The sequence below is a fragment of the Harpia harpyja genome, chromosome 7 (assembly GCF_026419915.1).
Source record: "Harpia harpyja isolate bHarHar1 chromosome 7, bHarHar1 primary haplotype, whole genome shotgun sequence".
Lineage (NCBI taxonomy): Eukaryota > Metazoa > Chordata > Aves > Accipitriformes > Accipitridae > Harpia > Harpia harpyja.
In genome coordinates, this window is record NC_068946.1 from 31,166,494 (window position 1) to 31,180,560 (window position 14,067).

At 36.9% G+C, this 14,067-nt stretch overlaps 1 protein-coding gene across 25 annotated transcripts in view; it reads left to right on the plus strand.

The window, feature by feature from the left end:
* The window catches only part of TTN (titin), a 245,697-nt gene that overhangs the window by 133,392 nt on the left and 98,238 nt on the right, over positions 1–14,067 (plus strand). For 24 of the 25 annotated variants that reach the window (XM_052793469.1, XM_052793487.1, XM_052793478.1 and 21 more), the window contains 13 exons: positions 3,699–3,773; positions 4,692–4,772; positions 5,949–6,053; positions 6,534–6,611; positions 6,990–7,043; positions 7,264–7,347; positions 11,295–11,345; positions 11,426–11,821; positions 12,027–12,302; positions 12,535–12,810; positions 12,962–13,101; positions 13,584–13,710; positions 13,797–14,060. In XM_052793469.1, the coding sequence (XP_052649429.1) occupies positions 3,699–3,773; positions 4,692–4,772; positions 5,949–6,053; positions 6,534–6,611; positions 6,990–7,043; positions 7,264–7,347; positions 11,295–11,345; positions 11,426–11,821; positions 12,027–12,302; positions 12,535–12,810; positions 12,962–13,101; positions 13,584–13,710; positions 13,797–14,060 (2,007 nt within the window). Of the gene's footprint in view, positions 1–3,041; positions 3,138–3,698; positions 3,774–4,691; positions 4,773–5,948; positions 6,054–6,533; positions 6,612–6,989; positions 7,044–7,263; positions 7,348–11,294; positions 11,346–11,425; positions 11,822–12,026; positions 12,303–12,534; positions 12,811–12,961; positions 13,102–13,583; positions 13,711–13,796; positions 14,061–14,067 lie in introns of all 25 variants that reach the window. The other variant, XM_052793488.1, reaches the window with a different exon arrangement.

The window sequence follows — 14,067 nt, forward strand, 5'->3', positions numbered from 1 at the left end:
CCCAGGGAAGAGTCAGGTCACAGCGGGGCTGAGAATGACACTGTCTCCTCCCCAGGGGGGGAAGGCTGCTGAGTACAGAGCGGGGTATCCTAATTCACACCTCACCCTCGAGCTGTAGCTCAACATAGCCAACAGTTTTCTCACAGAACCTACCTGGCATCACCACTCTGTGCTTGTGCTCGTGCTTGTGCCTGTGCCCATGTGTGGGTTTGTGTGTATGTGACTCAGTGAGTGAGAGAGACACGGGTCAATACCGTGAGACCAGTTTGGCTACTTTCATGAATGCATCTCTAGTTTACATTTCATTGTTCATCTTCCTGTTTAATGTATAAAACTGACAGTTACTAATATCTTTGAAGCACCTGAGGTGGCCAGGAAGGCTACTCGCGAGGAAAAAGTACCTGCGGCCATTGCCAAAGCACCAGAGGTTCCAGCACCCAGAGGTACCTGTCTTCATGGATAACTTAACAAAGATACTTAATCATCTTCTCTTAAGCGTTGTCCTACCCTCTCTTGGCCTGTCTCTGTTTCCAAACTGAGACACTCAAGGTTGTGCACACCGGGTAATCAGTGCTGCATGTGTGTGTGAGGTTTTGAGCTGGCTGTTGTGAAGTTGTGTGTCTGTGTTGCCCTGGGTTTTCTTCCTACTTGGCACGTGTTTTCACCAATGTAAAATGAAACGCACTAATATCTTTGAAGTGCCCGAGATGCCCGAGGCAGAGGTCCTGGAAGAGGAAGAGGAGGAGGAAGCGCCAGAAGAGGTGGCACCAGTTGCTGAGCCTGGAGAGCCAGAAGCTCCTCCAGCTCAAGGTATACAGTGGTGTTCCGAAAGAGCCTGCCGTGCCCTCCGGGTTGCTGCAGCACTGAGTGCCCTTTGCCCCTCTGCATTCTGTGGGGAGGGGTGAGAGCGGCATTTGGTCATGTTGTGTCTGTATGTGCCTGACCTTTAGCTTGGTCAAGTAAAAGGAACTAATGTCTTTAAAGTGCCCGAGGTGGCCGAGGAGGAAGAGCACGAAGAGGAGGTGCCAGTGATCGTTCCCCCAGAGCCTGTGGCTGTGCCCAAGAAGCCTGTGGCTGTGCCCAAGAAGCCTGTGGCTGTGCCAAAGAAACCAGAGCCTGTGGCTGTGTCAAAAATACCAGAGCCCAGGCCTGTTCTTAAAAAACATAAACTTCCTTCAGTTAAAGGTACATACATCAGTGACTGAACCTCTCCTTTTCTCTATTCTCTGAATACTTTTTCCATTGTTTCACTGATGTAGGCAGTGCTTAGGTATCTGAGGGAATAATCTGTCACTTATTTTATTCTTCATGTTTCGAATACCTTACTCTTTTTAGTCATTGCACTTTTTACTATTGTACATAGATATGTATCTTAATGTTCACATAAATGAAAATCTACTAATATCTTTAAAGCACCTGAAGTGCCAGAGAGAACTGTCCCAGAAGAGAAAGTGCCTCTTACACCACCTAAAAAGCCAGAATTTAGAAAACCAGAGCCTCCTGCAACCAAAGGTATATATTGCCAGGAAGCATCTCCTGAGAAGAAATGTTTTCTATTTTCTTTGTTCATAACTGAGTCTATAAAATGTATCAGTCGTATGTAGTCTACCTTGGGAAAGACTGTTTGGAGCATAGTCTGTCATGGTTGTGGACATTGTTACTGTAATTTCTGTGTGCTAAGTGTCTTTGTCTCTTTTATGTTTCATATGTACATTTATATACATGTAAATAAAAGATATTAATATTTTTTAAAGTGCCTGAGGTGCCCAAGAAACCTGTCCCAGAGGAGAAAGTACCTGTTGCTGTTCCTAAAATACCTGAACCACTACCAAGTGAAGGTATATACCATCATAGCTATTACTGTAAGGACAACCCTTTGGCCTGTTCTTCCAAACATAAGCCTTAAAATAGATGTCTTTTTTTTCCCATTGTAATGTTTGTAAATTGTTCACTTCATATTTTGGATGATACCAGTCTATGTTTCTTGTATTTACTGTTATATTTTCATATTTGGAAGCAAAATATCACTTTCAAAACTAAATATTTTCAAGTGACTTATGCTCCTACACAGGATATTCCTAGCAAAGTCTGTCTCTCTTTAAGATTATAATCAATTCTCACTAAATTTGAGTCTCTTAAAACCTAGTATTTATATTGCTATTATAATCCTAAATGAATTGAGAGCATTGAAGGTTTTATTCTTTCCAGTTACATCACCCACAAATTTAATGTTTAGTTTATATTGTATACCTAAAAAATACTATCCTTCACACAACACTGATTCATTCTTACAGAGAAAAAGAGTAGTTTTTCAAAAGCCTGCATTAACTGCAGAGGTAACAGATGCTGAGTGATTACTTACCCTCATGTGTATTTGTCTGTGTCTATTGGAGTAGCTTTCTTTTTAGTGATATCTACATAACTGTTCATGTGAAACAATCTTATCTTCGGAAACTTACACTAGTTGTCAATATTCTTTAAAGAATACAAAATCATAAAGGAGATTGAGCCTGAAGAAGCAGAAGAAATTCCAGTTGCAGAATTAGAAGAAGCTTTACCAGTTGAAGGTATATAAAGTACCTACTTAGAGGCTGCCAGACACCTTTCTTTCATTACTGTGCAGTTTTTTCTTGCTCTGTCACTCTCTGCACATGTACCTGTACGTTGTAGGTCTCTGTGTAATTCTTCCCATGTTATTATGTTTTGGAAATGAGTTCTGATCTCTTAATTCTAAGTACAACATACAGATATTTTAAAAGCTTTCACTTTGTTTCTTGTCAACAAGAGTCTTCCCATCATTCGGTTTGCCACATTTGTTCTCATGTTATTAACATTCTTTTTAAGTCAGCTTGAATATTTGTATTGTGTGCATGCTACAAAGCAATAGCCTAAGGCTCTTTCACACTCCCATTTAATCCAATGAGATTTTTTCACTGGCTTCATTGAAAATGGAAAATTACCACCTTTCCATTTGTACATTAGTCTTCACATAACTACTGGGGTAGTAAATTTATACTAAATCTACCTAATGTTATTTAAAGCACCGGAACCTGAGAAGAAGATCCCTGAAAAGCGAAAACCACCACCTCCACCACCACCAACAGAAGATATTAAATTGGCAAAAGAACTACTTAAAGGTATAATCTCTGAAGCCACAATTAACAGTGGGAAATCAAATATATAGTCCTTTTAAATTATACTGATGAATCTTGAAAAGCATGCTTTTAAACATATCAATTTGGGTCTTTTTTTTTTCTTTTCTAATTTACTATGGCTCTAACGGTGCGCCTTACTAATGCTCAGTCCCTTACAATTTTTTTACCAGTGTTATGCCAAGTCAGTTTACATGGGTTCTTTTCAAGAGTTACGAGGAAAACATAAAAAAATCTTAACCAAGTTAACACATTCTTCTATCTTTAACATAATTCTTCTATCTTTAACATGTTCTTACAAATGAAAAGAATCCCCAGCAATAATTTGCTGGTGTTACTATATGAACATGGGTTTCAGATCAACTGTGCTTCTTACAGATCATCTGACTTCTTCCAAACATTTAATCAGCCAGAATCTTAGCTTTGTAGCTCTTGTCTTTTTATTACATCAGTAGTATTAAGCAGTTGTTTGCATCTTTTAGAAAGTTCTTTTCTTTTTTGAATCTAATGATGTGTGTGGTAAAATTCAAATAATTTTCTTTAAAGCTCCTGAATTAAGGAAGAAAGTTGTGACTGCAAAACCTGGTGAGCCTCCCAAATTGGAACCCCCACCTGCTAAAGGTACCTAGCTAATATAAGAATCTTACTTAAATTAAGCCTCTCATGAGCCCAAAGTTGTAGTTCTCGGTATCATCTACTTTCATTTGCTCAGAAATATCAAAAAGCTGTCTATGTTAGATTATGCTCAACAGTGGACTCTCCAGCTTGGATGTGTATGTTCATGTTATATTAATGTCCACTTCAGTCTCCCATCATGCAATTCATGAGATGCAAGACACAGAATCACAGAAGAGTGAGAGAGATTTTATAAGAAGTTTTGTCACTTGTGTAGATGCTCACGTTGATTCTTTGCTTAGGGAGAAATAAAAAATAATATACTGTTTAAATATATATAGCATTGTTCAAACATACTTAATTTATTATTTGCCTATAATGTAACTTATTTTTGTGAGAGGACATTTTCCAGAGATGGAGATGAATAATGAATTGAGCAAGCTGCTTTAAAAGTACTCCCTTATTTTTTTCATATGTACTGTAGCTTAAGACAAGCTAAGCAGCTAAGCAGTGAACATCTTTTCTTAATGCTATTCCAAGTTTAGGAATTAAACTAACTGGATCCTTATGAACATCACAGATAGTTCAGATTAATAGATAATGTAACATAAGCCAGTAATGAAAGAGGAAAAGGAAATAAAAATGCTACTATGATAACTCTCTGAATACATAACTGTTATAGTTCTCTTTTGTTGATTTGTATGAAAATTTCCTCTTCTGCATAAGCCTAGAAGACAACTGTACGTAAAAATATATAGAAGAAGTGTTAAAACTATCAACTTCAATCTCAGCAGTTTTACCTTTTGCTTTTAATAATCAGTAGTGGACCAGCATTTGATTTGTGTGTTTGGAATGGTTAGTTGTTGGTTAGCTCTTACTGCTGCTATGAATGCATAATAAAATCTGGCATAATATTCTTTCAAGTGCCTGGACTTGTAAAGAAACCTCGCAGAGTAATTCCCGAAGTTACTCCTCCACCAAAAGAAGAAGTTGTTTTGAAAAGAGGTACAGTAACTTTTAAAAAACCTAGCATATTAACATTGTTCAGTATATTCCCCTAAGTAACATTGTTTTATGTGTGTGGTATGGAAAATTACGTGAACAATGTAGTACCTGATACCTGTTTCTTGGAGAAAGCATTTATAGTTGCAGGGATGAAGTGGGCATATCCTGAAAATCTGTCAGTTCCAAAAGATCTATGGTGAAAACAGAGCAGAAGAACACTGAAAATCTGGTTCCTTATAACTCTCTTCTGTTTTGCTAATCTCTGTAAATTTTGTACTACAGTTGATAGTTTTCCACTGCCTTCAGCTTCTGGACCCCTAAATATTTTCCAGTGACAGTGTGTTATCAAAGTCACGTATGTAGCATCTGTATTCTCTTTTATGGTTTTCTTAGAAGTACTGCATGGATTGCAGAACCCCATGGTACTATTGGACATCAGTCCCCTTTCCTGCAAAGTCTGGAGCCTTCTGAATCACTTCATGCTTAATTATTGCTTAGAAAAAGGAAGTACTAATTCCAATTCTCTTTGAAATATCACAGCGGGATGATTCATGTCCATGTACCTTGCAGCTGACTTTCAAATTTCAGGCAACATAATGAAATATAGATATTCAGTTTTTCAGATGACAGTCTCATTAGATATCCAAGATGGATATCTGACAGGACAAAAATAAGTGAAATAAGTAAAATGAAAAACAGACATTATATAAATTTGAGCTCTGCAAAAATAACACTTGAAGATTCAGTCTTGCTCTCTCACAGAAGTCAATAGGAGTTTAATCCATAATCCTGCATTTTGTCCCTGAAAATCATCTGTAACTGCAGTTATTAATGCATAATTATGTATAATGAGTCATCATTTAAATATGATTAGAAATATTAGATAAGATATAATAAATTTTATTCTATCATGGACAGTTAACATTGACATATTTCCTCTCAGATGGACTGCTGTTAATAAAAGCATCTTTTTGCTCTAGACAACTTCAAATTTTAAAAGGCTTTCAGAAGAATATCTTGAATAGCTACACAAAATCTTCCATTTATATTGAACTATATTTTTTACATTCCTGTTTCTTCATGATTGTTGATATATTTTTAATCTTTTGTCTTGTTCACTGTCTTATTCTTTTGTTTACCTGTGCTTTAAAAACTGAATTTTCTTTTCTTTTAAAGTTCTTAAAAAGAAATCAGAAGAGGAAGAACCTAAACCAGAAAAAGAACCTAAACCGGAAGTTAAGCCAGTACCGACACCAGTAGAAAAAATTAAGAAACCTGAAGGTACTAGATTACAGTCAAATTTATCTGGTAAATTATAATTTTAAAAAATAATCCCACTTTTAAGTAGTATTCTCTGAAATTCAGGAATAAAAGTGAGATTTTAAAAGATCGCCTGCATTAACCTCATTGTGTAAATTAAAGCTTTGCTGAAAGCACAACCAAATTTGACATCCACATTTGGGTCTGAATTCTGCATTTTGGGATTGTTTCTCAATCTTCACTTTACAAATATTGTATAATACTGATAAAAATATAACTACAGTGAAACAGTTAATCCAAGCATTTTGCAAATTTTTGCCCATTTAGTGTTCCTAATTTATTCAAATCTCACTCTTAAAATACATATTCCTAAACTTTATGAACATCTGAAATTGTTTACATCTAAAAAGAATGAAAACTTTTAAATACATTGGAGATAATTGTAGTTGGGGATTCAAGGTGTTTCAATATATCCTACAAAATAAAAATAATTTTTTAAAGTCCCAGAAGTTCCTAAGAAGAAAACTGAGATACCTATCATAAAAAAAGAGGAGAAACACGTGCCTGAACCACCTAAAGGTACAAACATGTGATGCTCTTTTTCCTTATTGCAGCAACTAAATTATATTCATTGCTGAATATCATGCTATATTAACCTAATGCATTATCACCCAGTCTGTCCATGACTATTGTGTCATGATTAACCACTTTGCATTCTTCTGGATTTCTTGTTGTCTTCAATTCTTCAGTGCTTGAAAAATTCATCTTTTTTCCATTATACTTTGCTTTACAAGAGTTCATCTCAAGTTAATTTCTTGCTTTCTGGCTAAATAGAATATAAAACAATAAATTCTGTCTTTGATTAACTCTCTCTATATTGATGCTTCTAACTTTAATGTTCAACAGGATTACAAAACATGTAAATTAACCTATTTGTAATTGTGTTTGAAATGCCAGAACCTAAGCAAGCAGCTATCCCACTTCCTGGGCCTGAACCTAAACCTGCAGTAGGTAAGAATTCTTTAGTCATGAATACTGGTGCAGCTTTTCTTGTATGTCTAGTATTTTCCATTCAGAGATCTCTGGCTAAAAGGACATTAAACAAATGTCTTTAGTATTACTAAGACTGGAACTTTCATACAATCTACAGAACGTTTTAAAGAACATCATAATTAAAACAAAATTATTTATTAAAACAAATATATGAGAAGTCCTATTTTTTTTTCTACAGCTCTAAAATCTCCAAAACCAGCAGCAGAACCAGCACCAGCTGTTACTACTCCAGTGACAGTCCCAGTGGTTGGAAAGAAAGCAGGTATTTATGTTTATTCTCTGCTATTTATAGGATTTTTCTCTCCGAGATACCTAAATACCTTCAGGATAAAGAGAATGCAGAGCTATACATTCATATAACTTATTCATTACAGGAAGATTTGAGGTCCTATTTAAGGACCTTGTTATTCTAGGAACTGCCACCTAATCTAAAAGACAAATGTCTCTGACATACCATAGACATGAATCTGTGCTCTTGTTTCTGGATGGTGATATGTGTGCCTTTATTTATTGTCCTACTATGAAAATTGTGTATTCTGTTGATTCCTTGATGTTGTTTATGTCCTGATGTATGTCTTGTGAACTGCATCTTGTATTTTCTGTAGAGCAAAAGAAAGGTTACATGTTTCTAAACAATTCTTGTGTTGTTTGGTTTTCTGCTTTTAATTTGTTCTTGAAGTCCTGAGGAAAAGTGTCAGTGGTGTTGAAGAACTAGAGTATTGCTATTTTCATTTGATATGCTTAGGACCCCAGATCATACCCTGCTGTGAAAAAGGAGCTGTGAAGAGTCCAATTCCTCTGAAGCACTTTGAGCCTGAGGGCCACTGGTAGAGCTGATGTACATGCTGCTTGCCCATCATTCAAAGGGTCTCATGTTACAGTAGAGCTCAGATCCTGGGAACTTGAGAAGCCTAATCATTAATGTCTCTTGGCCCTTGATTCGGTGGTGTTATGCAGTGGCATAACTAACCCATTTTATATAGGTGGCCAAGTAGGCCTTAGAAAGCTGTCATTTTCTGCTGCTTTTAACCTGGATTGGATTTAAATTGGCAAACTAGTGGGACAATGCTCTGTACCATAACAGTGTTTTGCTTAGGTCTTCTGTACTCTTTGTATGTGCCATTCTTATCTTTCTTTTGTTTTGTGATTGTGTTGTACGTTTTCTGTTGTGTGGAGAAAAAGCGTTCTATGTTCATTTTATTTCAGGTATAGCTGGAAAGTTTGTCTTAAAATATATTGTTCCTGATGCTTATTCTTATGGATTTTAACTCTCTAAATTACCTGTGAAACCTTTGTAGCTGCAGAAAAGCCTGATGCACCATCTGTACTAAAGCATAGAGATAAAATGCCCCCAGTGGAAGAAGAAAAGCCTGAGTCAATTGTGTTAAAGAAGATTTTGGTTGAGAAACACTTACATGTAAAAGAGAGAGTAAGTCCTAAGGAGACAGTTCTGGACATTCAGACAGCAGAGCCACTTGAGTTTAAAATCTCACTTGAAACAGCTGATGGAATACTGAAGCCAGAGGGAGATGAGCAGGAGAAAGTGGCTCTTAAATACTTTATCCTGGCTCCTGAAGAAGAGGAGCCAGAAATGTCACCTATAGTTTCAAGAAAGACTACCCTTACAGGTGAGAAAATAGAATTTGCAATAGATCACATTACTTATGCAAAGGATGAACTACCACTACCTGATGAGGAATTGAAATGGATTTCTATAGTATCTGAACATGCGGAAAAAGATTCTGGAGAAGAAAAGGGGGATGAAATTAAATCGCTTGTTCATGGGGAAGGTGTTGTAAAGAAAGTCTCTGACAAGTTTAGTGTTCTTCATGAAGGAAAGATTCCTGTGCATAAAAAAGAGGAGGAAATTGAGTCAACTGATGTACCTAAACATATACCCAGAGAGCCATATGAGCCCAGGGACCAGAAAAGACTTCTAGGAAAAGGGAGAAAATCAAAAATCAGTTTGCAACGTGAAGAATTTTCCATTAAGGATGAAACTTCATTTGTAAAGGATATCACAGAGGCAGGAATAGCTGAAACTCCTTTGCTTAGAACTGAAGAAGAGAGAGGAGGTTTTACTCTAGAGAAATCTGAAGTTCCTCTTGGAGAATCTATGAAGGAGCATGGCATACAAAATAAAATCCAATGGATTAAGAAATCTGGTACCAAAGTAGCTGAAATTCCTATAGATAAGATTCTTAATAAAGAAGAAAGGAAAATGGAAATTATTCAAGATGATGAGAAAGATGAGAATCTGGACTTTACATCAGCAGAACTACATTCCTTAGACCTGTCTGAGGAGATTGAAGCAGCATTGAGAAAAGATGTTGACCTAGAACACCCCACTGAAGATGAGGAGGTTCCCAGAGAAAAAGCTTACATAATCTTTAAACCATCTGTTCTTAAACCAGTAGTAGTGGAAAGGAAAGCAAGAGAAAAATATTCTGCAGATGAAGAAGTTCATTATGAGGAGGGTTCAGGACAATTGTTGACTGGGAAAGCACTCCTAAGTGATAAAAAAACAGGCAAAAAGACTATACCAGAGAAGGAAGAGAAAACTACCTTCAGCACCCACTTAAAAAAAGACAAAATTAAACAGTCAAATGCCCCTGAAAAGCTGCCTGTGGAAAAAGAAGAATTTGGTACAGTGATTACAGAAGAAGGAATGGAAGGTGAAGTTTCCATAGGAGAACATGAAAAGGGAGTAAAAGATGAAATAGTTGACAGATCTGAGTCAGTAAAGAAAGTTCCCATTCAGCTACCAGGGAGTCAAGATAAAAAACAGTTTCAAGAAGTTTGTACCATTCAGGATGAATATAAAGAAACTCCAGCTCTCAAAAGCAGCAAAGATAAAACTGAAGAAAAGACATATTCTTTAACTGTGGAAGAAGTGACGCTTTCAGGAAAAGAACTTCCAGTGACAGAAAGTACATCAGATGAAAAAACATCAGCTAAACATGGCATTGGAAAAAGCACATCTGTTACCGTGAAAAAAGAGAAGGGAAAGCTTTCAGACAAAATACCATCAGCGAAAGGAATCCCTGCAAATGGAGAAGTTACTTACTCCTCAAGCATAGGTAAGATAATAACTCCCAAGAAAGCAGAAAGAGAGAAAGAATACCAAAAATCAGAACCTGCTCACGTGACTGAGCAGGCCAGTAGACCTTCGAGTGAGAACAGGAATTTGGATGCACCTGGAGAATCACATGATGTTCTGGATGTTCCTGCAAAGTCTCATGCAAAGCGAGGTGAGGAAGACCGCTGCCAAATTCTTCCACAAAGTGCTTGTACTATTTGCTTCAGGAGAATACCATTTGCCATTGTGATGTTTTTGTTCTTTAACACCGTTCACATCTCCATCTAGTCTGTCAGCTGGCTGTACTGGCATTCAGCCGTTCCTGAGGTGTTTGTCTTACCCGTCTGTGCATACATCTCTGTGATCAGTGTTCATTGTCTTAGCCTTTATACTTTTATAAGACTGCATAAATCATGTTGTACGCCATTATCTTCTCAGAAAAACTCACACATTTTTTCTAGTATTCATTCTTCCATCCACTGCAATAAAATCTGTCCTGCATTTCATTCATATCATTCTCCCATTAAAAGTATATTTTATATTTCCTTTCACAAAATGATGATGGGAAGCAACATAGGATGGGAAATATTTTCAAAAGTCTGAGATGATTCATCACAAGTCAGGCAACTAACAGAACATCCCTCACTTGTGAGAGTATCATGTTGTCCTGCAACATGTATTTAATTTATACAACTTATATTTTTGTTGTCTTCATTAGTAAAAGTGTGTGCTTTTTCTAAAAAACCCCATATAATTTGTAATAGGTACTTGAGCTATTTTGGTTGACAGGTGGGTATTAATCAAGGGCCTAATTGTGAGTAAAGTGTCAGGGAATGGCAGAATTGTACAAAATAACGGGCAGGACAATAAATTGAGGAACTAGGAGCTCCTAAGCTGTCTTTCAGTCCCCGCTGCTGAATATGTGTCTTTCCCATGCTTCAAGATATTGAACTTACCATTGAGATATAGACAGTATAAGTTGTATAAATACATACATATATTTTCCTCCCCTTGTATGTGTATATAACTAAAGGAAGAGAAAAGCTGATTTGTAAAAGAAACATTTGTCTTAACTTTAGTATGTATGTTTATTTAACTACATTCCTAATAATATTGCTGTTCTACTTCAGAGGCCAAGCCACCAAAAGAAGAAACTCCGAAGGGTATCAGTCCAGTCAAAGGTAGGATACTACAAGTCAATACCTACAAGCAAAAGCAATAAATCAGGATTAGTTTACTCATTTCTGAATCTGAATTACAGCCAAGAAGACACCTTCACCAGCAGATGCAGAAAGAAGGAAACTCAGGCCAGGCAGTGGTGGTGAAAAACCTCCTGAAGAGCCTCCATTCACTTACCAACTCAAGGCCGTACCACTGAAGTTTGTCAAGGAGATGAAAGATATAGTGCTAACAGAAGCTGAATCTGTTGGGTCTTCTGCAATCTTTGAAGTCCTTATTTCACCATCCACTGCAATTACCAGCTGGATGAAGGATGGAAGTAACATCCGAGAGAGCCCCAAACACAAGTTTATTGCTGATGGCAAAGACAGGAAGCTGCATATTATTGATGTCCAGCTGTCAGATGCTGGTGAATATACTTGTGTATTACGACTGGGGAACAAAGAGAAGACCTCTACAGCCAAACTCATTGTTGAAGGTATTCCTTGTTTTGAGTTTATAAATTTAAAGGCTAGCTACTCCTCAAGCTAGAATTACTGGTACTTTGTGAATTTACAGTGGTTGGTAGATGCATCCTTTTGTTTCCATCAATCACTGCACATATTGATTTAATATGTAAGGCATTTCTGCATCACACCTTCTGTATACAAATGAGACAAATCAAAATGTTGCTTTTCCCACAGAACTCCCGGTGAGGTTTGTGAAAACTCTTGAAGAAGAAGTCACTGTGGTTAAAAGCCAGCCACTGTACTTGACATGTGAGCTTAACAAAGAAAGAAGTGTGGTCTGGAGGAAGGATGGGAAGATCATCAAAGACAAGCCTGGGAAATTTGCTCTGGGCATTATTGGTTTGTCGCATTCCCTCACGATCACTGATTCAGATGATGCTGATGCTGGCACTTACACTGTTACCGTGGAAGACACTGAGCTCTCATGCTCCTCTTGTGTTAAGGTAGTAGGTAAGCAATCAAAATCATGTTGTCCTTTCTCTGTAGGATATTTGGGCTGTTTTAAAATTAGAAAAGTTTTTTCTCATAGTATTATAATATAAATGGACAGATAATATTTTTACAGCTACTAAAACCCTGTTGTAATACAAAAGCTGTTAGTTCTATTTCTTCTATTTATGACCCGTGTATTTGTAGTAAAAGTCTGCTAAGCTGTATTTTTATGTAATTTTTTGTCATGCAGAAGTGATAAGAGACTGGTTAGTAAAACCCATAAGAGACCAGCATGTGAAACCAAAAGGAACAGCTACTTTCACCTGTGACATTGTCAAGGATACACCAAACTTTAAATGGTTTAAAGGAGATGAGGAAATCCCTGCTGAACCAACTGACAAGACAGAAATCTTGAAAGAAGGAAATAAAATTTTCCTAAAAATCAAGAATGCTGGCCCTGCTGATGTTGGGGAATATTCAGTGGAAGTTGAAGGTCGCAGATACCCAGCTAAACTGACCCTTGGCGGTAAGGAAGATTTTATTTTATTATATTTAATCAGTTCATAGGCCAGTGTTCAAAAACCTCTAAACAAACAAACAAAAAAGGTAACCTGAATTATTATAAAGCTCTGCCAAAGCTTGGCCTAATTATAGATGTGTTCATTTGTGCGTTCTAGAACGTGAAGTTGAACTACTCAAACCATTAGAGGATGTTACAGTTTACGAGAAAGAAACAGCAAACTTTGATACAGAAATATCTGAGGATGATATTCCCGGTGAATGGAAGTTGAAAGGAGAAATCCTGAGACCCTCACCTGTAAGCGTCCTTGAATTTTACAACACAATTTATTTAAATTAAACACTGTGAACAGGTTGCCTTGAGTCTTTATGGTAAGCTCTTTGCAGGTCTGTCATTGCTACACAGTCCAGAACATAGAAAGGGTAAGCATTATGGTGATTAAAAAACACTGGTTCTCTAAGAATTATATGCTATAAAAGCTAAGTTTTGAAGGGCTTCATTTTCTCAAAGGATTATAGAACATTATTCAGACAATAAAAAAAATATCCTACACACATTGCTAGGAATAATGCTGACATTTAAAAAAAGTGTGGAATGCTGAAGAAAGGTACTGCATTTTTTTTATTGTTGATTAGAAGTGTTAACTTTCCTTGAAAAGCAATTCCAATCTTTCCAGCTCACTCTTTACTGTGTATAAAATGTTTCTAGAATCTCTTTATTAAAAATACCTAGCAGTAGGGCATTGGCATTGTATTTACCAAAGTCTGTCATCTCTCCAGACTTGTGAAATCAAAGCTGAAGGAGGAAAACGCTTCCTAACCTTGCACAAAGTCAAGTTAGAGCAAGCTGGTGAAGTCCTTTACCAGGCACTTAATGCAGTTACTACAGCTATCCTGACAGTGAAAGGTATGATGCACCATGCAGTATGATTTCAACTTAAACAGAGTTCACATGGAGCACATTACAAATGATGTGTTCTGTTTTGCTTCCAGAAATTGAACTGGACTTTGCTGTGCCCCTAAAAGATGTTACCGTCCCTGAGAGGCGCCAAGCAAGGTTTGAATGTGTCCTTACCAGAGAGGCCAATGTTATATGGTCTAAGGGCACTGATATACTCAAGATTGGAGAAAAATTTGACATCATTGCAGATGGAAAGAAGCATATTCTTGTAATCAATGATTCTCAGTTTGATGATGAGGGAGAATACACTGCTGAAGTTGATGGCAAGAAGAGCACAGCAAGGCTGTTTGTGGAAGGCAAGGA